The 23,934-nt window shown below is 45.6% G+C and overlaps 2 protein-coding genes across 2 annotated transcripts; both read right to left on the bottom strand.

Moving 5' to 3' along the window:
* Nucleotides 1–458: 458 nt before the first annotated feature.
* On the bottom strand, nt 459–10,162 carry LOC148830045 (protein FAM3B-like). Its single transcript, XM_088922231.1, has 8 exons — nt 9,093–10,162; nt 6,464–6,610; nt 3,777–3,900; nt 3,206–3,264; nt 2,643–2,693; nt 2,312–2,399; nt 1,627–1,759; nt 459–1,143 (listed from the first exon to the last, which is right to left on the bottom strand). The coding sequence occupies exons 1-8, from the start codon at nt 9,121–9,123 to the stop codon at nt 1,051–1,053; spliced, it is 726 nt and encodes a 241-aa protein (XP_088778357.1). The 5' UTR covers nt 9,124–10,162; the 3' UTR covers nt 459–1,050.
* Nucleotides 10,163–11,213: 1,051 nt separating this feature from the next.
* bace2 (beta-secretase 2) lies at nt 11,214–23,609 on the bottom strand. The gene is made up of 9 exons (XM_088921938.1): nt 23,006–23,609; nt 18,844–18,932; nt 17,827–18,043; nt 17,000–17,131; nt 15,983–16,117; nt 15,311–15,412; nt 14,271–14,420; nt 13,082–13,250; nt 11,214–12,404 (listed from the first exon to the last, which is right to left on the bottom strand). Exons 1-9 carry the CDS (start codon nt 23,288–23,290, stop codon nt 12,154–12,156), a joined length of 1,530 nt encoding a protein of 509 aa, XP_088778064.1. The 5' UTR covers nt 23,291–23,609; the 3' UTR covers nt 11,214–12,153.
* Between the last annotated feature and the right edge of the window lie 325 nt (nt 23,610–23,934).

Raw genomic sequence — 23,934 nt, forward strand, 5'->3', positions numbered from 1 at the left:
CTAACTGGGTGGTTTCACATGTTCTTCATGGTAGTTATACAGGAGAGATGAGATCATTTTTTAGTACATCCTTCATTTTGCAGGGCATATGGTGCACCATTTTTACTTTGTTTTTGCATTGTTGTTATAGAAGGGGTGTTTCTTTTCTGCTTTTCGGAGATGCTGTTGTTCTGATTTTTTATCAGGCTTCTGACCACCGCTGCAGTTTCGGAAAGGTACTTCCTGCTCCTCGCCCATGCCTTCACTGCCCCAGACGCCAAGTTGGGTGTCACGCCGGAAACCTGGAGGCTTCAGGTCAGACTCGTGGGCTGGGTGGCTGTACCTGAGCGCTCATGTGGTTCCAGGAGAGAAGCGAACAGGGCCGAGGAGGAAAACAGGCTCCGATGCGAATAGAACTGTCGTTATTCTCTTCTTTCTCCTGCTGTGTGTGACAGAAGTGTTCTACTCACAAGCAGTGCCAAACTGTCAACTTTTTATTAAAAGATAATTACAAATCAGACTTTGATTTCAAAGTCCAGCTATTATTCAGCGATTGCCACAGGTTTGCTTGCTTGAAAAAAGCCTTCCAATGAGATTACAGCTGCTGTGTTTCCATCTTTGCTGCCTCAAGGTTGAAATGGTTACAGCTGACAGTGTTAAATTGCTTTATTAATATGCAGATAAGGGCAAGACAAGTGAAGTCCTGATGCAAGGCTGTTTATGGCTTTATCCTCAGTGGAGAGAGTGGGAGTAGCTACAGGCTCAAACTCCGATCTACTGGCTGGGACACAGTGGTCCTCCAGTTGTTTAAAGAGGCCCTGGTTAGACTAAATACTAGAGAACACTCCTGAGGACTAACAAGTAGGGCTAATTAATTAAAACTGTGAAACAGTACAGAGAATCAGACATGTTAGGGAAAACAGAACTCATTCCTAGGCTGTTGTTGTAGTTCACTGCCATGCAGTCAATGACAAAAATGTCTTAGAAGGAATTAAATGTCTGAGAAGGGTTTGTCCAGCTGTCAGAACAGAAAGAACTCTCAAACGGATTCTTGTGAAATTCCGGGACTGGTCAGAGACGTCTCTGCTGAGGAACACACCCCTGGAGCTGTACTTCTGCAGGCCAGCCTGCGTACCTGTTCTTCGATTTGTCCGAGTGGTTCATCTGGAAGGAAATTAAAACGATTAAAACAGCGAAGCACTTATGGAACAGCAAAGGCCCATGAGTGTTTTCCATAGCTGTAACCATCCTTCACCGAGACCATCCTAGATTATTTCTAGGGACATTACTGAAATCTTGAACCTGTAATACAACCTGATAAAACAATCTGTTGATTTGAGAAGAATAACGTAACTTTGGGCCTCACAAAGTTGTGCCATTTACCATCGGGGCAAACTGCACATCCATTTAATCTCAAATGGCCATCAGAGGCACACTTTCACTGGAGGGCAGTTTTATGGTCTCACACCAGTAGTGTAGGAAACTGCAGCAGAGTTGTCCTGCACGAGATCAAGGAGGTTTGAGGTCGAGTAGCACCAACACAAGTGTTTACACTCCTGTAGCCTCTTCCAGAGCTGGCTGTGCACAGGGAACAAAGCACAGTCATCGGAAAGTCTCTTATGGACACACGAGGGATGGCAACAGCACCTTCTCTTTCTTCATGTCGGCAGGCAAGGAGAATCCTTTAGCTCCTACAAAAACCCAGCTTGAGCGGAATCCAATGTTTCGGATTTCTGTGCTGCCGAGCTTCTCAATCTCCTTCTTTGCTTCTTCAGTCAACCTAGTTTAGCAGGAAAGAACAGTGTTATGGTCCCAGCTTCTCCTGCGGACACGAGTGCATGTATCCTGTGTCCTGATGTAACAATGTAACTGCAAGTAAAGTATGAAGACCTGAAGGCTTGTGTCCGAGTTTCTTCACTGTTCTTCTGAACTTCTTCACCTTTTGAAGCTTCCATCTGAATGCTGCAGTTTCAGTAGTTAAAATACAGACCAATCACTGACCTGCTACTGTAGCTTCACTGCTCACCTTGCACTAAATGCATTAGATATGTGTCCCAAATCCAAGATGTTTCTTGGATTGTTCTACCTACTATTAAATACTGAAAGGATGTACCCATTACCTGATATTCAGAGCCTTTATCATCTGACAAGCACCTCTTGAGAGGTACATTTTGGAGGCTTTATCTCCCACAATATGTGAAATAACACACATCAAACACAATTTTTTGGTAGTCCTTTTTGAAATCTGTAAGAGCTTCCCGATTTTTAAGCACTTCTTCACGACTGGGAAGTTTTCACATCACTAAGACTGGCAGTGGACCAGAGCTCTTACTTGGTGCTCCCTTCATCGAACGTCGCCATCAGAATGAAGGAGCCTGTGGGAATCTCCTGGATGAACTTTACCATGGCCCCAGAGTTCTCTGAGAACATGAAAGCAAAGTTCAGTTAGACCATTAAAACCATCAAACACTCAACTCAAAACTCTTTAAAAGCCCAAATTCTGGGCTTAGCCAGAACACTGCCCATCTCTCATTAGTCAGTATCAACGACACTGAAATCCCACGTGATACATAGCAGGCTTCCTTAAAAGTAAACTGCAGTTTGTCATCCCTCTAACAAGCGACCACACTCGACTTCGGGAAGCTTCGGAAAAAGCCACATACCTCCCAGCCACATGTCAAAGTGACTGGAAGCAATCCTCTTCCCAGACGCCGCTGAAAGACAGACACGAAAACGACAGTCACCGTGTGTGCAGAAGGGTGTGGATTGTACTGCAGGAATAACATCTTACCAGGAACAAGCACTTTTCACAGTGAAAGAGTATATGATATATTCAGTTAACAGGATCAGAAAAAACTATGTTTTAGCAATAGTCCCCGGCATGAAATAAACATTATATTCTAAGTTTGCAGTTCACTTTGATTTACCCAGAGAAGCGATCTTACTTTTAAAGGATTTCAGAACTTGTAGGCCAAGGTGATTTATTAGTGCCACTAGAAGATGTGTCTTCTATTCTTCTCTCGTTACAAAAAGGTGACAATTTTATTTTAAAAAGATACATGTATTGGATATTCATACACAACTATAACAATGACTGAGATTGTAAATATACATAATTTATTAACAGTGCAAACTTTGGTTAAGGCGGGATCATCACAGACCCGAATAATTACGTGACCAAGTGCGGATCTGGGGATCCCACAGTCAAATCCATTCGGAATCCTACCATCAATGGCTGCAATGTTCATCCCTCTTCCTGTGCCGTCCTTCCCTTTCCCAGTTATACTGAAAACAGACACATCGGCTCAGCATCAACACTTCCCGTTTTCACTCTTGGATAAACTGGCCCAGTATAACTGGTGTTCCAACAGCTCGCCAGCTGTGGTCATCAGGCCTACACAAGTGTGGCTAGAAGCACTCTTTAAAGGCAATGATAGACTTAATTTAATCATCACAGTTATCGGTGGTCTGGATACAAGATCAAAATAAATGACTGAGCTGTTTCACTAGAGTATTGTTTGCTACAGTATGCACACATACTATAAACACATGACCGACAGCTCTGCTACAGTACCATCACCTTTCAAACACTTTATTTTTCTTTATTGTGGCACTTGAACGGAAATCTAAATCCATATAAAACCATATACCGTACCACGTCTCTACTACAGGTTATAGCTAAAGGATTAACTAGACCTTCCCAGGAACAGAACTGCTCTCAGGTTTGCGCAACAGCTGGAGCTTTATGATCAGAGTAATACAACCCCCCCCCCCCCACCATGGGCAAGTGTACTAACATCTCATCCTCAAAGCAGATTTTGGGGAACATCTGGATCCCACCTCCACTGGCCACCTGGAAAGCAAAGCTTCCAGGTGGACAAGCAGACCAAAGGCTACACTTCTGTCTTCTGGGAGCTGGAGCTGCCAAGGGGGAAACAGAAAATTAAACTTGCTTCAACAACAGCAGAAAGCATGACCCCCAGGGCTGACTGCCCCCCCAGGTGTGGAGACTAAGGGGCACCTTGCAGAGCAGAAACTGCATCTTTTCAGCTACCTAGCCCAGTGAAAGTGTCCTTCAGTTGAAAAAGAAATTGAATAATTGAATCCAAGTTGAAGGTGTCATATTATCCCTTCTGTATGGTGCCAACAAGACTGGGAAAATGCCCATGTGTACAGGCAGGAGACGTCTACACCAGGATATAAAACCAGCAGGAAAGGCCTCAGCAGTACTGTGTGGGGATGCTGACAGCTCACAGACTGACTCCTGCTGTTGTCAGCAAGTCCCAGAGACCGAGGCTCCTCGAGGACAGACTGAACGAGTTTCCAGACAAGCCTGGTTCACCCCAGACTTGTTTTCTCATTGTCGAGTTGTCTGAGTTTGAAGTATCTCACTGGTATTTAATAATTAAAACTATTAACACTTTATTAAAACACAGTGCATTTATGTATTTACACATCCAGGAAGCATATAATAGGTTTTGGGGCTGAAAAACATAATTGGTGATTTAATGGACTTTCGGCACTAATGGACACTCCTTCCCCCGTTAGACTGTTAATCCAATGGATTACTGCACCTCATGCAAAACCCACTTTTCGCAGTTTTTGTTGCATGCATTGCACACCTCACTCCGAACAAGGGTCTGAGTCTCCTTGTTCTCTGGCCAGGAGGCTCCCTCTTAACCAGTGAGATAAAGCTGAAGTCCACCAACAAGTGCCAGGAGGATCAGAAACAAAATACAAGAGACAGAAGCGACTGCATTAACAGGCTATCATGATGTTATTGTAATCACGGAAATAAGGCTAAAAAGGGAGTGTTCGAGATAGATGCATCATAAGTGTGCACACTCTGTTCTCAAGAGAGGCAAGACAGAAGAAGGGGAGATGTGACACTACAGATCAAGAAGAGTCTTCAGGTTCAAGAACTAAAAACAGAGGAATCAAGATGGATTCATCCCACAAGTAAATAAAGTTAAAAAGCAGTATCCCAGATAGCTGAACAAATCCGTTAGGAAAAATATCAAGTGCTGTTCCCATGGGTCAGGTAAACCATAACATTATAAGACGGTACCATTCATTTTTAACAAATCGTACACGGTATGTCAGGGTCAACAAAACTCTTTCAGAGTCACGATCTATGAGCACAGGTGCCCCTCAGGGCTGTGTGAGCTCTCCAGTTCTGTTCACACTTTATACAAATGATTGTACAAGCAGTAGTCAAAGCAGTCTGGTTTGGTCATCTATCAGTTCATTTAAAATCGCAAATTACCCGCCTCATCCAGAGAGCTTTGAAGGTCACGGGAGTGAAACAGCACCCCTCCCTGCAGACAATCTTCGAAAAAGCCATAATCAAACAAGCAGGAAAATTATATCAGATCCTTCCTACATCCTCAACTCCGAATATCAACTTCTTCCTTCTGGGAAATGTTTCAGGGTTCCCAGATGTGAGTCAAACAGATACAAACATTCCTGTGTTCCACTGTCCAAGCTGTCAACGCAAATGTGAAGGATAAACACAATTTTGACTCTTACCGCCCACTTGAGTGCGATATGTTTTGTGATGTGTTATACTGTACAAGTGCAATAGAGTGATGTGCAATGTTTTTCTTATTTTTTTGTAATAGAATAATGTGCAATGTTTTTCTTTTCTTTTTTTGTTTGCATTCTATTTAAATGTACAGGAGTGCTGTGTGTTCATTAAAAAAATTTCCCTCAGGGGACAATAAAAATCTTATCTTAAAGAAATTTAGTACAAGGACAGTAAAAAAAAGTTTGGAAGGGGCGAGAAAGGAATATTTCAATGGAGGCTAAAATAAATACAGAAGGTTGTTGAATATAACTACAAAAGAACGCTACCTGGGAAAATAACAGGAAACTTCTAGACAATAAAAGGAAAATGTCTGAGTATTTTACTCTGGTGTATATCGAGGAAGAGGTCAACAACAAAGTTCTGCATTAAATATCAGCGTTAAGAGTTTGGGATCCGAGAGACACACAAGATGAATATCTCCCCAGGGCCTGATGGTATCTGACCAGTTTTACTCAAGGAAACAAGATACGTTAAGCAAACTACTGACACAATTCTTCCACCAATCAGCCAAGACAGGGGTCGGGTCCAGACACTGAAGAATTGTAACAGTGCCCATCCGATAGAAGAGTGCCAAAACCTAACGATGTAACTGTGAGCAGTTCTTTTATTTGTGGAGGTGGAAGAAGCCACCCACCCAAGTTGTTTCTAAGCGAATACCATCACTTCTTTTAATAATCAGCCAGAGGAGATCTTCACATCAATGAGTTACTAACTACGAAATGGGTTAGAAGGGTCAAACAGCCTCCTCTCATTTGTAAAAGTTCTCATGGTCTAGGAAAGGGAACAGGCCAACATTCCCTTGTGGAACACAAGGGGCCTTTCTGAAGGACAGACGTTTGGACAGCTATGTTCTCACGCCAAGCAGACCCCGGAGAAACAGGACCGCTAGAGTCTTACCTGTGACCCTGGGAACATCGACTGCCATTCTGTGAATGCCACTCACAGCGAGAGAGATGGCCTGGGGGGGCAAGATGACGGCGAGCACCTGTCCCAGGTACCAGGCCAACACACAGCAGACCACCAGAGACAGGCCCCGCAGGAGCGCTGTGAGGGACAACATCGAGAGACGTTACCAGCCAGCCTTGCCTCCCGGGGGCCCCACCCGCACGCTGACGGGCCTCATGGACTCATCAGCAATCGGCCACGCTGTCCATGTCAGATTCCAGCACCCCTTGGTGTCAAAGCAACATCCCGACTCCAATCTTAAAACAAAAAGATATGAATAATCAAAAAGAAGATAAGAATGTATGGGCAGCTTGGTGCTGCAGGGGCTAGACTCAGAGGAATGGAGTTCGCCGTCGCCTGGGGAGGAAGGCATGAGTACATCACCACACATGCCAGGTGGTGGAGAACAGAGGGAGAGATGTACCCCACTTCCCCTGAAGCTGGACTGCTGTTACGGCACTTAAGCCAGCTGAATTATAGGACCCAACGTGGTGACTAATAGATCTCAATGAAAGCAAGGGGAGGTAGAAGGAAAATCTTATAAAATTCGGATAAATACATATCCGAATCGTGGTTCAAGAGTCGTGGTCAAAGACAGGCTCACTGGTCAGGAAGCCAAAGGTTCAGAAGCCAAGTAATTAGCAAGGAAAGCTTGAGACAGAGACGAGGAGCTCCACTCGGTGACAACCAATACTGAGCGTTGAGGTGAAGGAGGTGAGGGCCCATCCCCAGGAGCTGGGTTCTGGGGATGAGGGGCTTTTGTCATGACGCAGCCCCATTTGCACAAGAAAGATGGGAGGAGCGGTGGGCCGAACACAGAGGCTAAAGGCCCAGGACAGCGGCACATCCTGCACTAACCAGCTGCTGCAAACCCCCAGACAAACACAGCAACGCTTCAGAGCACAACCAGGATGAGAGTGACACAGCCGAGGAGACACAAACAAAGAGCTGTTCAACTGTAAATACAGGTGCAAACACTCCAGCGGGCCAGGGGAGACTGTTTTCACTCCCTGGAGGCCAGAAGCAACACTGACCATGCAAACGAGAACCGTTGTACAGACACAGACTTCATGAAAAACCTGCTTCAGCTGTAAATGATCTGGAGGTTAAATAAAATTAATCTACAAACACATAAATACAAACAGTAGGAGATGTGACACAGAAACTAAATTAAGAACCACAAAGATAACGCTCCAGCTGTCACGGAGAATTACAGGTTGTAAGTAGGATCGCTGACAATGTGAAAAGCATTGAAAAATCCTGTCCTCGAGCCCTTGTTGCACTTCATGTCTGAACCGGTCCTTTGGGTTCGCTGGACAATAAACGTTCAGGATGTGAAAAACTTGCATCCCTTCTCACAGCCCCCGGTTCGAGTCTAGAGAGATGGAGCTCAAGCCCCGAGGCCCACCGCTAAGGCTCACCGGCTCGCTGGACACTCTCTTCACTAGCTGCACACTCAGTTTCATCACTGGCAGATTTTGCAGGAATGGGGAAAGTTGCAGAAAGGGTATTAAGTATGCATATTAAGAAGAATAAAACTCTAAGAAAAGCTGTCAGTATGAGCTGCTACAAAGTGGTCAGTAGCTAAAATACTTACACACATTCTTCAGGAATACAGACTGAAATACACAGACATTACAGTCTCCATAAAACATTGACAATTCAAACTTCGTGGGTGAGCAACTGTGAGGAACAGGGCAGAGGTACATTTCCAGGTATTGTGTGCAGATTTCCAATGCACGCTGAAAACGTGTAACCGACCAGTTAATGAATAAGGAAAAAAATAAAGGAAAATGTGTTTACAACGAAAATACAACCACCAAAAAATTATAGCATGAAAGAATCTAGGACATGTAAATAAAAAATCTTTATCAGGCAATGTTTGCAACACAATAAAAATCCAACAGATTAAGGAGATCGACCATAATGTCATTAAATACGTGAATTACAGGTCTGTGGATTGAATTCATGTCATGGGGGGTAACAGGCCCTCTGCTTGTTTTTTCAGAGATTCCGTAGCAATGTAATTTGTATATTATGGTGACTAAAATGCTCATAATACCGTATTAGTAAAATTGTGCAAGCAGTTTCGAACATATCCGTACAAATCCTTACGCACTTGCATTAACAATGTGAATGAACTGCCAATAAACTAAACTGATACCAGCAGCAGCACGTTTGTAGTCTGCTGGCTAAACAACTGTTGAGAAAAGCCCTTAGTACAGGAAACATTTCGGCAAGAGGATATGGTTGGTTGGTTGAGTTTCGTCGCGACCTGCGAGTCCCTGCTCTGCGGATTTACAACTCAATATTTTGAAACGGTTTTCAAATACTGGGATCAGGCCAATATCTCCGGACCCCGATTACTGTCACAAATTCCACGGGGGTACCTGTCCCAGCACACCCGCCTGTTATCAAGTAGTTCTGCTGCCCGGACTTTGATGAAGTGCAGGAAAAACGACATTTCTTAAACAAAATCACAGGCGTCCGTTATTTGCAAGTATAATAAATAATAGTACAGCTACAACGACCTTTATTCTGACAGGAATAATGTCCAAATTATTTATTTTTCAGTACTTACTTCCTGGAAGTCTGGCACGACAGACGGGCATACTGTACTTCACAGCCAGCGGACTCTCACCAGTGTTTCACCGCGCAGAGAATGCAGTCAGCAGTATTTCTGTCAGGCGCATGAAATTCGGATTAATTAATTTTTTTTATTATTGTAAAAGGGATTTGATCCTCCAAGAAAACGCCTACTACATATCAAAGTTTGCAATCAGGACCGGCACAGTAGCCTGTTCCAGCTCTGGGAGCTCAAGGCCAGCTTCATGTGTGAGTCATTGACACTCCCACTGGACACAGCCAGGTCCTGACTGATGCGCGACACTTTTATATGTTTATTTGCAATCAGGTATGTCTTTACGACAGTGAAATGTCCGTGTTGATCTCGATGTTGCCATGTTGTCATTAGTAACAGGGTGGTAAAGGAGCTCAGGAGACGCGTGTGAAAGGATGCACCGGTCTTTGCGCATGGTTATTTTTTGGTTTCGTTTGACCGTGTTTTACAGGAATATCATCCACGTCCAAAGAACGCCAGACGTGTCACCTGGTGCCCAATGGATACCTGCATCAGTCCGGTCAGCCCGTGACGTTGTTGATCTCAGAAAAAAACGTCTGATGAGCTTGAGCAGGAAAAGCCTCTGTCATCTGGGGCAGAGCTGACAGGGATGGTGCAGGGGCTTTCTGAAGCTGGCATGAAGGTCCTGCCCCTTCCTTCCGTATGTCTAATTCAGCATCTCAACTCGAAAAGCCATGTCGCGGACAGCTATTCACAGCGACCTCCGTCTGGGGTGATAACGCCCGAGGAGCGTTTGTCTGTGTTCACTGCGTTTCAGGTTTCTTCTCCAGCAAGTGCGACGGTCCTGTTTTGTTCATATTTACCCAAACGGCGCCCTTTCAAGCTTTCTCTCATGCCGAGTTTTGGCCCAGTCCGTCGGGAAGTTAGCGTTCCCCATTGCCCACAGAAGGCGAGGCTAAATCCCCCCAAGTGTGACCCAACACAGCAGCTTGTGTCAGGAGGCACGTCCTGTGCCTGAGTGCTGACATTTCCTGGTTAGTATTGTAACGCATACGGCCTCCATTGCTTGTGAGAGCCGGTTTACTAGCGCGGTGACGTCACCGCCCTTCCCTTTGAATAGCAGAGATCTCTCTTTGGTTCAAGAGGCTGGGTCCCTGTTGAGGGTGCCGGAGGCCCGGGTTCGAGTCCCCGACGGTGGGGGGCCGACCTGATACGGCAGCGGCGAACCACGAAGCGTTACAGTATTTCCAACCACTGTGTCCTTATGCCTTACCGGATAGTTCAACTAGTCCGGCAGCAAAAAAAAATGAATTAACGGTAAGTCTTTAAAACAGACATATGGTATTTAAACTGACTACAGCATAGAAATTCCAATGAAAGGCAAGGTAACTTCCACACTGAGAATCAGACAGGCGTTCACATCTGATGAAGGCTCGATGTATGACTTGGATGTCAGCTGCAGAAGTGTTTGCTGTGAAAGAATACTAGTGGATAAGAAATATGCTAAATTGTGGCCCCGACTTCTTAGGCATTGAGAATCCTCTGGCATTACTCATAGGAGAAGTCCTGGCTCATAACCTGGGGTTCTTAAGCCCAGTATCCTGGCTCAATTGCAACCTGCAACCTGATCCTTGCTAAGGATCCCCCTTCAGTGTTTCTCACTCCCCACCTGCAGCTGTGCCAAGGGGCCGCAGGTGCAGATGGGCTGTGGCTCCTATAAGCTGCCTGATGTGGGGCCATGTGCCCGGTGCTCTGGCACAGATACGGACTGGGTTCCGCGGCGCTGATTGAACACACATGCTCGCACTAACACTGTCCTCACCAACACAATTCAGGTCTGGGGGCAAAGTGGTAACCCTACATGTTAATGGTAAACACCAAACAATTCTCGTAGAGTATATTCTCGGTTTTCCCTCTATCTTCAGAACATCACTGAAAATAAAATGGACAGGAACACACCTGAGAGGACACAGAATAAACTCTCAACTTAAAGAGTGTTAACTAAATTTTCAGCTCCACAATCTGCAGTCATTAGTGTGGCTATGAACAACAGTGTCAGACCAACAACCTTTAAAATGAATTAACAGATTTTAATATCTCATCTTGCTAGAAGTCAGAAACTTTGATTGACATTCTTTTATTCATAAGTTTTTAAAAAACTGCAGCTTTTAAATTAAATTACATTTTCCTTCATTTAAACATTTAAGGAATGAAATTCAGGAAATCAGAAAATAATGGGCTGGATTGAATATTATAAAGATGAAGATATATTTTAAATATTATAACAAGGTCAGTAGCTTTTTTCTGAAAACATTTCTATTAACTTTCCAGACTGTTGAATGAGCAGCGTGATCTTGAGTGTTAAGAGAAATGTTTTAATGACACACAAATGGACCCAGACTAGACAAGAGGCTTGTCTCTCAGTGCACAATTACATGGCAGGTGTGTCACAACAAGTGTCAGAGCTTTGACTTAAACCAAACCCCCTTCAATGTGCTTTTGTGCTCCAGAAGAGAAACTGCTCAAACACAACAGTATGACAGTCAAGCTTCTTTAAACTGGAGTACCAAGAAATGTAAATGCAGTTTGCAAGGAGGCTTCTAATTAAATGCTGCTTTGGAAATACCTAATCCAAAAGTCTTTTTTTTTTGGTTTCCTTCAGATGCTTAACATTACCTTGAGTTCACAGCAACTACAACTGTCACTTACGTACAGATTTAGGTGAGGTGACCACAGAAGTACAGTGCTTTTTTGTAACAGTGTGTGAAGTAGAATGTCAGTACATCACCAGATCATGTTTCGCCTGCGAGAAGTGAAAATACCAACAGTGAAGGCCAGGTCGACCAGCCATCTGAACCTTTCTGGGTGTCTTTGATGAATGTGCTTGATCAAGAACACTATTACTTTGTAAAGTAGAGGATATATGTGCCTGTGGTATGTGCAATCATCAGTTCAAGAGGAAAACAGCTGATCGTTGTTCTCCCCCCAGTCTCTTTCCTTGAAGAGCCTTGCTACCAAGTACAACCAGTAGCGTTTGTTCGGCCTCTCTCTCTCCTCCACGTCACTTGAAGCGGTTCCGGACGAGTGACGACGCGTCTGTGATCTCTCCGGGGTCGTCCCCACGGCGACAGCGGCATGGCAGGAGCAGCAGGATGACCAGCACCAGCAGGACGATGGCGCACACGCCCATCAGCGCATAGGAGATGATCCACAGCACCGGCTCCTGGAGTACTGGCACAGACACGCAGTCCGAGGAGACGTCCAGCGCCGAGAAGGGGCCTGCGATCTCCGACACTGGGGACCCACTGCTTCCTGACGAACAAGGACGTGCATCGAACAACAGGCAATTAAGGATCGGGCGGGTGCTTCTAACCAAGGTTAAGGGAAGACTGGGGAGATTAAGCCCTTCCCTTACCAGAATAAAATGTCCAGAATTTAAAGAGCAAGTCAGTGCTGTGCAGCTCTACAGATCATCTGATTTTATAACAAAAGGACATGTTTTACAGTATGTAGTCATAAGAAAGGATACAAGCTGGAGGAAGACATTCAATACAACAGGTTGCTTGTAACTAACTGATCTGCAGATCTCATCCAGCAACTTCTATAAGGAAGTCTGTGCATCAGCCACAACAGCATGGGGGGGGGGCAGCTTGTCCCAGGCTCCCACAACCCAAACCCAAAGTTTCTGAGAGCAGCTGCAGTTATATTTAATCACCCAGGCCAAACCTGTCAATCACTCCGTATTTACACTGAGGAGTGACGGGAGGGTATGACCCGGGCCGTTGGGTATCTGGCATGAACCTCCTGCTCACCTGCGCAGGTACTCAGGGCAAACCCCACCTGGACAGCGGCTCACCTGCACAGGTACTCAGGGCAAACCCCACCTGGACAGCGGCTCACCTGCGCAGGTACTCAGGGCAAACCCCACCTGGACAGCGGCTCACCTGCGCAGGTACTCAGGGCAAACCCCACCCTGGATAGCGGCTCACCTGCGCAGGTACTCAGGGCAAACCCCACCCTGGATAGCGCGCGGTCAAAGATGACATAGAAGCCCTCCATGACGGTCGCGCCGATCACCAGCCCGCTGGAGGAGGAGGAGATGCCGAAGCGGTAGCACTCCAGAGCGTTGCCCACTTCCGTGATCGGCTGGATATACAGCTGCGAGCAAAACACACTGGTTTGACACTGAGGGACTCCTCTGTAACCCGGGACACCCGTGCAAAGACACAGGTTTCATAATTCCCAGCAAAATGGCCGGCAGACTTCACAGCCATGGCTTTGCTTGAATAGTAACTAAATTGTGAAAGGGAAGATTAAACAAGCAGGCTTTGTTCTTTCAACACAAACCTTACCATTAATACAAAACCTCTCCCTCTGCTGTCCTCTTTATGTGAAGTGTGGCTGCCATCTAGTGACTGCGATCTGCATCCGCAAACAAAAACCTTGATTTCGGAAATGTGAAGAAGACTAGGGAAGCATGTTTACAGCAGCGGTCTGGGTAAAGACTAAAGAGGGTGAGTGCTCCTTTGTCATGTGGCCTACAGATCTATAGTCTGTTACCAGCAGTAAATAATGTGTTTGAATCTGAGCATGATTTACATCACCTTGAAAATACAGCACCTACTTAATGTACAGCACTCTCACTGTATCTTATTGAGACTTAATAGTCTTTGAACTGGCTCTTCCTATGGACAAAAAAATTCAAATTACTGATCACATTTCAGTTTAAGATTTTTTTTCTTGTTCTAAAAGAAGCATGCATAAAGAGAGAGAACTGTTCCATAGGGAATTGGAATAAATTAAACTAAGATGAAGGCATCACAATTTCCCAACTGCACAGTGCTGTCGAGACTCGTCTCTACTGGCGTTCACTCCCGGATAATACCCAAGTGTACAGGCAGGAGATGTCTACACCAGGATATAAAACCAGCAGGAAAGGCCTCAGCAGTACTGTGTGGGGATGCTGACAGCTCACAGACCGACTCCCGCTGTTGTCAGCAAGTCCCAGAGACCGAGGCTCCTCGAGGACAAACTGAACGAGTTTCCCGCAGCCTGTTACCATCCCAGACAAGCCTGGTTCACCCCGGACTTGTTTTCTTACACACGAGTGTGGTTTGGGCCCCCTGAGCCTGTGGCACTGAGATCTTAGGAGGCTTTGTTCCTCCTCTGACTGCATACCTGGGGCAGGATGGTGATGCTGAAGGACTGGCTGGCATTCATGGCCCTCAGATAGATGGAGATCTTGGGGAAAAACGGCCAAGGTGTTTCTCCTTTCATCCAGCACGCCAGCTTAGTGCCGGTCCAGAATCCGTCAGAGAAGTCCTGGATCTGTTGACAAGATTGAGAGGGTCCTGCAGTGAAGTACACTGCCCACCACTGTGACACAGATCCCTGATCCCTCAGATATGCAGTCTACAACTCTTCATGCCAGCTCCCATTATGGACAGCAGACGGTGCTGTTTTCAATGAGAGAAACCACAATGCTCTAAAACAGGTCCAATTCTTATCTCTTATTATCTCTTTTTTTATTACACCCTCTTTCATTCTTAATTATGCTCACACATTCAAGCTTTGTGAATTCAAACATTCGCACACTCAAGCCCCCAAGTATCACAATGGAAGTCAATTCAATGAATCAGAGTGCTTATAATTTTAGTTTTGCAAAGAAGCAAAACATAAAAACGTGTTGCAGCAAAAACAGTACAGCCTTTTTTAAATGGGGATTAAAACTTGTACTTTTTAGATTCTTACATAACATACAGTAAGCTTTTCTTAGGATTAAGTCTAAGTTGCAAGACTTGTACCACAAATTATTTTTGTACTCATCTGGTTCCAGCATTGGATTACTAGTGAAAGCAAAAATAGTCCAACAGCTTTGAAGGCTTAAGATCTGAGAGTAAATATTCACTTAAGTAGTTCCATTTAGCACTATTATAGTTTCAAACAGAGCATTCAGAAGCACCAACTGTACCTTTGTACCTACTGTACAAAGCATCTGGAAAAGTAAAATATTTCAATTAAACACAGAACACAAGTCGAAACACGTAGGCAAGTTTTGTTATTTTTCCCTTTCATTTGCTGTTTTCCACAGAATGAGTCATTAGCCTTTTCTCAAACTATAAACTTCCTGCTTCTCTTTACAACATAAGGTTGTGAGAAACACAACTGAAATTGTGTCCCAGTCAGGGTCGGAGGAAAGCCGTTGATCACAATCCTACCAGGGCCTCGCGGACGATGGCATCCACGACCGCGCGGAAGACGTTCTGGGGAAGCCGCAGCAGCGTGGTCCCGCTGTCCACAATGGCCTTGTCAGCATTGTACTGAGAAGAGGAAAAGAAACACGGAAATGTAGCAGATTTTACTGAACTTCCTGAGTGAACAGGACTCCCGTGACCACGGACGTATTTACACGGTTTCTTAGCCAGATACTGAAGACGGAGTGTTTGTGTTTTTGCCTGCTCTTTTGCTTGCGGTGTGTTGTGCTTGAAAACTGAAGAGCTCCGCTTCATTGTCCAAACTCATGACCAGACGTGACCAGATGCATCCTCAAGCTCAGAGGAATGCCCCACACTAACATGCTAAAAGCACTGAATATTTTTGCTCTTTCGCAGAGGAGAGTCAGGGGCACTTGATTCAAGCATTCAAAATTCTCCTCGGCTCTGTCAAAGTCATGCCAGCAGAATCTACAGTGAAGCACGAACCAGAGGGCACCAGCACAAGTGCATTTGAAACTGGGACAACTAGGCGCGGTACACAAAAGACATATTTTATCCAAAATGGTAACAATGAAGAGGAAATTGCTGTAAAACAAAAGGAAAAGGACAACTATGGATGTATTGTCTTGGAAATTGTGCAGTTAAGCTCTTTCCTCCAATGAATAAAATTTGTACCTGTTTACAGTCCAGGTTTAAATTCTGATTCCCAACTTCGAGCTTTAGGATTTCGACCTGGTAGTACCATTCCTCCTTGACAGGGGTGTACCAGATCGACCCTTTGTACAGGAGTGGTTCGATCCCACCCATGATCTGAAACAATAGCATTGGGGTTTAGTTGCAACCTGTGAGGAAAAGTCGTTTCCACACATTATAAAACTAAATGGAAAAAAATGTTTATATCTTTATAGGACTAAAGAAGAGTATGTCCAGAAGAATTAGCCATTACATTGGAATAAAACAATGGTACAGTACTACACCAAAATAAGTACAGCAATGCATGTGAAGTTTATCATCTGCAGATGAGGAATTACCCCCCTGTGGTTCATATTTCTTTAATTGGTTTAGCACTTCTGAATATCCCACTCGCATCTTGTGTTTCAAGTGTTGGTACACATCTGTGACTCCTGGTATATCTGGGGAGCTCGACAGGGGAAACTTGCACTGAACTGCCACCTCCTCCTCTGCTCTTCGCTCAGTGACTCGCAGTCCTGCCCTGACCCTCTGAACTGCGTCCAATGCCCAGCTTAGAGACACGAGAGGCTCGGCCTTCAGGTCCGCTAATGAGATTCACAGAGGCCTGCTGCTGCAGCTCGCAGCCCAGGAGACCGGGGGATGAGGGAAACCTGCTGGGGCAGGTTACTGTCGCTTATTTGAATAAAAAATATACTGTCGTCCAAGATATATTCTGCGCTTGTTTCACAAAAGCAGAGAGCAGGTCGTGAGCTTAGACTCTGGATCCATCGATACCGAGGAGGCAGCAGATCATACTGGTCACCTGAGAGCATTCGTTTCACACCCTGAGCGTCCGGTGCCCCGAGAGCTATGGGTTGTGGGTATTTTCATTTTTAAATGACCTTGAAACTGCTTCTTTGAACAAACCACCTGCTGAGGAGGTCAGAATGGATGTGCTCCAAGGGTCTAAAGCTGCAGATCTGAGGGTGACCCATCAGAGCCACCGGTCCGACTGCTCACCAGACTCCCTCTGGCAGCGTCTGCATCGCTGCCCCCCGACACTCCCGCCCCACACATCTGGAGAGAGAAGATGTCCGGGATCCCAGTCTGCCTCACCACGGAGTTGAAGAAAGGCGTCACAGAACTGTCCGGCTGGAAGACAGAGTTAAAGGACAAGACATGAAGCCCCTCCTCCTTTCTAGTACAATCTCTCTAGTACAGTCTCCAGAGTCAGACAGTAACATACTGGACAATTCACTTTACGTCTGTCCCCACCATGATTAAGGACGTGTTTTATAAATATCAGATCAAACCTGTCGCATACAGGCAAGCTCATCTAGGCAAAAGCCAACACCAAGATAAAGGTTACCTGGACTGTAAAGTTTATAGAATTAACAGGACAAGTTAAAAAACAGACAATCCTTGCTTGAAAACTCTAATTTAGAGCATTCATACAGCTGAATTATCACTTATGTCAAGTCGGTGTGCCCCCAAACATGGATCTGCCTGTACCTGAAGCCTAAACAGTCCAATCAAATACTGCAAAAAGCATTTCTCATTAGAAAACATCTAAGTGATAATTCGTACAATACTCTGGTTTTATCAGAATGCTTAATAGAAAGCATACTGTAGTTCTGCCTCTATAAGGCTTTGAAATACAGTAAGGTGAGGAAGCCCAACCCAAGTTTACTTTTTGATAACAGGTTTTTCCATATTTTGTCACACCTTTGCACAACAATGCACGTCAGCCATGTGTCCTTATCAGTGGAAAATAAAATGCAAAAGTACTGACAGACACTGACGCGGTTTTCTGTTACAATAACCACGGAAATAGTGCATCCATTTACCCTAGCCAGCACTGGGTATGCCAGTCCCAGAATGCCTTGCCACTTCACCCCAGGCAAGAAGAAACCTTCTGAGCTCAGGATGGTGGCGATATTGATGGTGATCGCGCTAATGGCTCCCTTTGTGATGGAAATGTGGTCGGTGCCGAGTTCCCCCACCCAGCTGCCTTGCGTGTATCTCACCGACACTGTCCTCCCACTTGACCAATAGGTACTGGAGCTGAAAATAAGACAGCAAGGACTAGAACGTCTTCCAGGACAAAAGGAAACTGCACCTCAGACAACACATCAAGACGCAATGAGCAGCAGGTCGGTCCCAGCGAGCTGCTGCCCCTGGTCACCTGACCAGTGGAGAGAAGACAATTGGACAGGTTGAGGATCTGAGACCAGGAAGCAGATGCATCTGAGGCTGGTGAGCATCTGCCATCTGGACACTGAGGGTCGAGCCTCAGCACAGGGGGAAGGAGGCGACTGACCCAGGAACCGGCGACCCTGCTCGTGACTTTCGGGTCTCGGGTAGAATTTGTCTTGAGGCTGATAAGCAGCTTAGCTGCCTGGCAGCCCTGACAGAAAGGAACCCTGGGAAGACTACTAGTAAGTAGCTCGAAGGGGAGCTTAAGCTTTTGTTTCTGCGGTATGTGGTTTTCTGTGTTTTCTTGCTCTATTTTCTTGCACCGTAAATAAAAGAGCAGTGGTTTTGTACCTTACTCCTGCTGCGTTTGTGTGTGTTTGCCATCATCCACCTAGCTGAAAGATCGCTTGCTCTGGCACTCCAGGCCCAGAGTGTGTCTCTTCCCTGTTTATATCTGCCTCTCCCCAGGGCTCGGAGCCGCTCACTGTGACCACCCTCTCCCAGTCCAGGCCCAGTTATCACAGACTGGTAATGTCTGTAGAAACCAGCTACAAAACTATTCGGGGAAGCTGAAACTAGTAATATGCACAACGGGTTATCTTCCGGGACGAATGACAGTATACAAATATAATTCAAATACAAAAAGGCGAAGTCCTTGTGCTGCTTACAGAGAGGAATTGAAAAAGCGCGAGATGTAGGGGTCTCGAGCACCAGCCACGGCAAAGTTACTGCTTCCAGTGTCAACCAGGATGTTCAGCTGCAAAAGAGGAGGGGAGAACAACCGTTAGTGCGGCCGTGCAGGAAACACGAACGCATGGTTCCTGATCACCGTGAGGCTCATTGTACTGTACAGATCTAGACTGTCACTGCTGTTAAGACATACATTTATATTATCACCATTCAAGGTGGTTAAAAGTAAACGAACTAACACTGAATATTATATTGAATTTACTCATTGTCCAGAGAATATCTTCCGGCCACTTTTGCAAATGAGACAATTCACCTGTACATTAATTTTTTTCAGTGGAAATGTTTTAACTAACCAGGAATCCAATGCAATTTCCGCACTTCATAAAAAACAGACAGTACCGCTGTATTTACACCGCGCAGCTGAAGTGATGGCATCTCCAGCGCCAATTCAACAAGCAGGAACTAATGAGCTAACACACTATAGCAATCTCAGTTACAGACACCGAAGGAACATTAAAAGCATTTTTCATCATTAACAGGGCTATTGGCTTAGTGTTCCTCTGCTGCATTCAGCAAGGGAGTTTATTTTCCAGATAAGTGCTTTCTTAAATCTTGTTAGGCTATTTAACTTGCTTGCTGACCGCTTTAATTTGATGAAGAACAAACAACGGAGAAGGGGCTGCTTGCCACGCGAGCAGCTCAGCCGCCGCCACAGGGGAGAGGAAGCCGGCAGGACGGGGGTGTCCTGCTGGTTACCTTGCAGGCTCAACTGGGAAAGATCGAGCGCAGGCAGTGGGAGTGCTAGTGAGAGGCACATCTCGATGCTCATCAGAACACAGCGCCTCACAGTGCTCCTGTGCCACTTTAAAATAATACAGCAAACCTTCTTGGGTGCCAAAGAGAGAGAGAAAAAAACACAGAAACGACATCAAGTTGTTACACTGAAAAAGTGGCACTACCCAGGATACAGATCAGGCTCACAGAGAAGAGCTCGTTTTCCTGTGCTGGCCTACAGCTGCAAGATGGAGGGGCTACTCCTGCACACGTGTGGCAGGCCTGGACAGGCTGACAGGGAGCTTCGTTCTCATTTCTTTCCAGCCTCCCACCACCACGGCAATCACGTCTGGCTCATCACCCCTCATTGAGCTGCACCGCTAATTGGCAGCCACTCAGTCATAGTGGAGGCATCTGCTACCTGCTTGTACCAATTAGCAGATGTGAAACACTCCAGTGACACCTCGTCCTCTTCAACGGGTTAACAGATGTGGCAATTAGCGGCTCATTTGAATGCTGGCTCGTTTAGCAGAAGGATCCTTAATTACATCACGGGCAGGACTGCTTTCAGCCTTCTTCTGCAGCCTGAGCGTGTCAGAAGTGTTAGCAGGGAAACCTGGAGTGTTGACAAACAGTGCCTTGAAATGCCAATTCATCCTGCATGCGCCGTCCCAGCCAGCACTGCGCAGAGGCGATGAGGGTACAGGCTAGCAGAGTGTCAGAGAAAAGACACAGTGCGCAGCGCTTGTGTAGAGGCAGCAGACGAGTGAAAAAATGCTAGCTGTGTACGCCAAAGACAAAGAAAATAAGGGATTCATCTTTCCCCCCCCCCAAAGATAAAAGTAGGTCAGTACAGAATATCTCACTTCTTCAGTGAAACTCATTGAAATCCAGATTACAAGAGCCCTAATCCAGACTTTTCTTCTGAAAACATGATTACTTCATGTAGGAGTTCGTCCTGCTCCAAAACAGATCTTCTAATAAAGATAAAGACTCTGACATTTGAAATTAAATTTTAAAACTTCTTTCAAATGATGAAAAAGTACATGGCCTAAAGGATCCCAGTCTCTCTGATGACTACTGACCCGATCAAGCGCTTGTCAGTTCGAGCGAGAGGCTTTGTGTTCCAGTGGTCAACATCCACACACGTGACACATCGGCTTACAGTTCCTCTAATGAACCTTGTAGAAAAGTAATGAGAACAGATCCTTTTTCATGACTTTACTAAAACATTTGTTGCGTGTGTATGTATAGCATATACAACTTCACTGATTTTGAAATATGAAAGTCCTTGAAATATAACTAGGTATGACCAGGACCAGCAGGGCTCTGCTGAAATGGTTATACAGTGTGCAGATGCAGTTTCACAGCCATGCTGAGTTAATATTACAGGCTGCAAACTTTTTTGGGGGGGTTGGGGCTCCCCATAGCTCATTCTTAGCTTTCCAGGGGTGGGGGGCCAACAGCAGCCATGGGGTGATGCCCAGACATGTTTGTTCTCTGGAGTGTCAATCTGAAACTCTGTGAGGGCGGGGGCTGGACTGGGCCAGGCCTTGTGCTGAGGTGTGGCCACAGAGTTTTATCACTCTGCTCAGACACTAAAGCTACATGGTTTCTGACCTGTTACTTCACTGTTTCTAGCAAACCAATGTCATTCAGCACTGACACTGTCTGCATCACCAGATGCTGGGGAACAACGCACAGCTGGGAAGGCTAAGGGATTCCACGGAGCCAGAGTGAGAGCTGAAGACACTGCTCTAGGCCAGACCCCCGTCAAGAAAAGAAAGCTCCTTTCAGGCCTGTGTGGGTAATCCTCATCAGCTGCCTCCACCGCAGTGGCCTGCAGGGAGTCATGTGGGCTCATGTGAGAGAGCTGAGAGCTTGCGCAGCCTGTACTGGAGAAGGGGGCACAGCAGCACCTCATGACCCGAATGTGGCCAGAAACAAGCCCATCGCAGCTCCAGGCCAGCACAGAGCAATCCCTCCTGCCTCTGCCCTAGCACAAGGCCATCAAGACCTGGGCCAACACTTGTACTCTACTGCACTTCTGTGTAGGAGGGCACCCAGGCTGCATTTACTGCTCTGCAAACTCCTGTGCTTGCCTGGAAGATATTAAAACTCATTCGCTGCAGATTATTTTTCTGTTTGCGTTTTTTCACACCAAGGGTCAAAGGGCGGAGTCTGTTTTCAGACCAAACACAAATGAAGCAAGTGTTGACATTTCTGTTACCAGGAAATCCCTCAACTTCACTGCTTCTGGACAAAGACAAGCTCTACTGAAGTAAAAGAACTCAAGAAAGGTCCCAAAACAAGAGGCCTCTTTTTCTACCTAGTAGCTCACTGATCCAATTAGCTACTGAGCTACATACTGGCTGTACTGACCACATGAGCTGGTCCAGCACTCAGGTACAGGTGTGGCAGTTCACTGCCGTCTCCGTGGCCTTTACGTGTACATGACTGCTTTAATGGGAACCGAAAGAGAAGAAGACTTTACCAGCCCAGAGCTGCATACCAGCCTGTGACCTCCAAGACACACCCAGAACATGCTGAGCCCACAACTAACCTTATCAGATCAGCACACACCCCGGTTTCTTTTCACTCCAGTGGCTGGCTATCTTTTTCCTATTCATACATATTACTGAGCACCATGTCTCTCATAACACTTTACAAATAGGCTCTTACTTCGAAACAGGACACCTCTAATGAAACATCTGTTTCATCTTTGTCCTCCCCACTAATAAACTCTCTTTTCCATGTCCCTGGTCACTGCTGAGCTCTGACACAACAAGGGGAACTCTGGCCTGAGTCACCATGACAGGGCATTGACCCAAAATGAAACAACAGTAGGCAGAGATTATTTATCAGGTGGGTGAAAAAAAGTAACTTGAATTGCTTCAGTAATCAGCTTTGTACCGCTTTGTTTCGCTACGTTTCCGAGTTAAAAGCACTTAACTTATTATTGCCTTAAGGGGGAAACTGTATACATGCCAGATATCCAGTTGCGATTATCTTTAATCATTAATTTGACTGTAAAATGACTTACTTGTTTCGACCTCTGATGTAAAGCAGCTTGAATGTTTAAAAGCAAAAAAAATAGATTATACTGTACCAACAAGGCAAAAGATGCCCACGGAAATGCTGACTTCCACCAGAGCCGTAACAGAGTGAAAGGCAAATAAAAAACCTCCCGTGAAATATCAAAATGAAATTTGTCAGTTTAGACAGGTCATTCTAAACTGTCAGGAGAATGATACGAGCTGAAAATGAGAATGCACAGGAGGGGTTCAGACACCACAAAGTACTGTACTGCATTTTCACTGGTAACAACGTTGCAATATAAGAAGCTGAAAAGACTCAATAACTCACCGTCTGCGGCGGCGTTCCGATTAGCATCTCTATGTAATAGCCTCTGCCCGAGTCCCCGTTTAAATTCCCCAACATATCTAAAAAGTTCACTTGTCCAGTAGGGTCGGAAGCCAACGACAGTCCTCCAGAAGTGGCATTCTTCTTCTGCAAAGGGGTCAAATCTAAATCCACAGACGAATTAAATTTCCCGGCGAACAGTTTCAGAGGAAAAGTTAAGTGCGAGCAACACGTCCTCGAAAACAAGAGTAACCACAGAACGCGCAGCGTAATTCTCATTTCTCCCATGTCCGTTACAGCGCAAACGTTTAAAAGACAATCTAAATGTTAAAAGAAAGAGCCAAACAGAACGTCAAAGTAACCTCCCCCCGTTTTCATCTTAAAGAATGATGAAAAGAGGCCGACAAAGCTGAACCTGCTGTCTCCCAACAAACGCGAAAGATCAAACGCCAAATTCCCCAGGAAGAGAAAAGGAAACGCAACGTTCCGATAATAACTTTTTTAGGATACTTTAATGCACCACTAATTAAACTGGAGAAAAAAAAACTTTTACTTTCTTAGGAAGAACTTCCTCAATCCCATGTGACGGATGTGACGAATCCCTACAAAGGGGGCGTAAGGGGATGGCCAGCTTTGGGCAGTGACGCTCCCGACAGTGGCTCCGGGCTGTCCCGGTATCCCAGTTTGCGAGTCTGTTTTCCTTGTGGAGGGGGTAAAGGCGTTTGGACTTTCAAACCTGGTTTATTTTTTAAGTCGTTTTGAAGTTCCTGTGTGGAGTCCAATAGGATTTAGGAATCCTACCACAACGCCAAGCACGTCCTCCTACAGCAGATACTGTATGTTCGCAGGTTTCATAGCGAGCGGCGGAGGTTAATTGATTCATCTGCTGTTGGGTTATGCTCTCTTCAGAAACTTCTTTTGCGATCGAGTCA

The sequence above is a fragment of the Atractosteus spatula genome, chromosome 7, assembly GCF_055471065.1.
Source record: "Atractosteus spatula isolate fAtrSpa1 chromosome 7, fAtrSpa1.hap1, whole genome shotgun sequence".
Classification (NCBI taxonomy): Eukaryota; Metazoa; Chordata; class Actinopteri; order Semionotiformes; family Lepisosteidae; genus Atractosteus; species Atractosteus spatula.

Excerpts from the sequence above, each read along its gene's own strand:
- LOC148830045 (XM_088922231.1), bottom strand. The coding sequence starts at position 9,123 with ATGCCCGTCTGTCGTGCCAGACTTCCAGGAA. Across the intron at positions 2,400-2,642 it reads CTTTGACATGTGGCTGGGAG|AGAACTCTGGGGCCATGGTA; the intron begins GTATGTGGCTTT and ends TCATGTTCTCAG. Across the intron at positions 1,760-2,311 it reads TTCGATGAAGGGAGCACCAA|GTTGACTGAAGAAGCAAAGA; the intron begins GTAAGAGCTCTG and ends CTGCTAAACTAG.
- bace2 (XM_088921938.1), bottom strand. The coding sequence starts at position 23,290 with ATGGGAGAAATGAGAATTACGCTGCGCGTTCTGTGGTTACTCTTGTTT. Across the intron at positions 16,118-16,999 it reads ACGCTGCCAGAGGGAGTCTG|ATCATGGGTGGGATCGAACC; the intron begins GTGAGCAGTCGG and ends CTATTGTTTCAG. Across the intron at positions 15,413-15,982 it reads TAAACCTGGACTGTAAACAG|TACAATGCTGACAAGGCCAT; the intron begins GTACAAATTTTA and ends TCCTCTTCTCAG.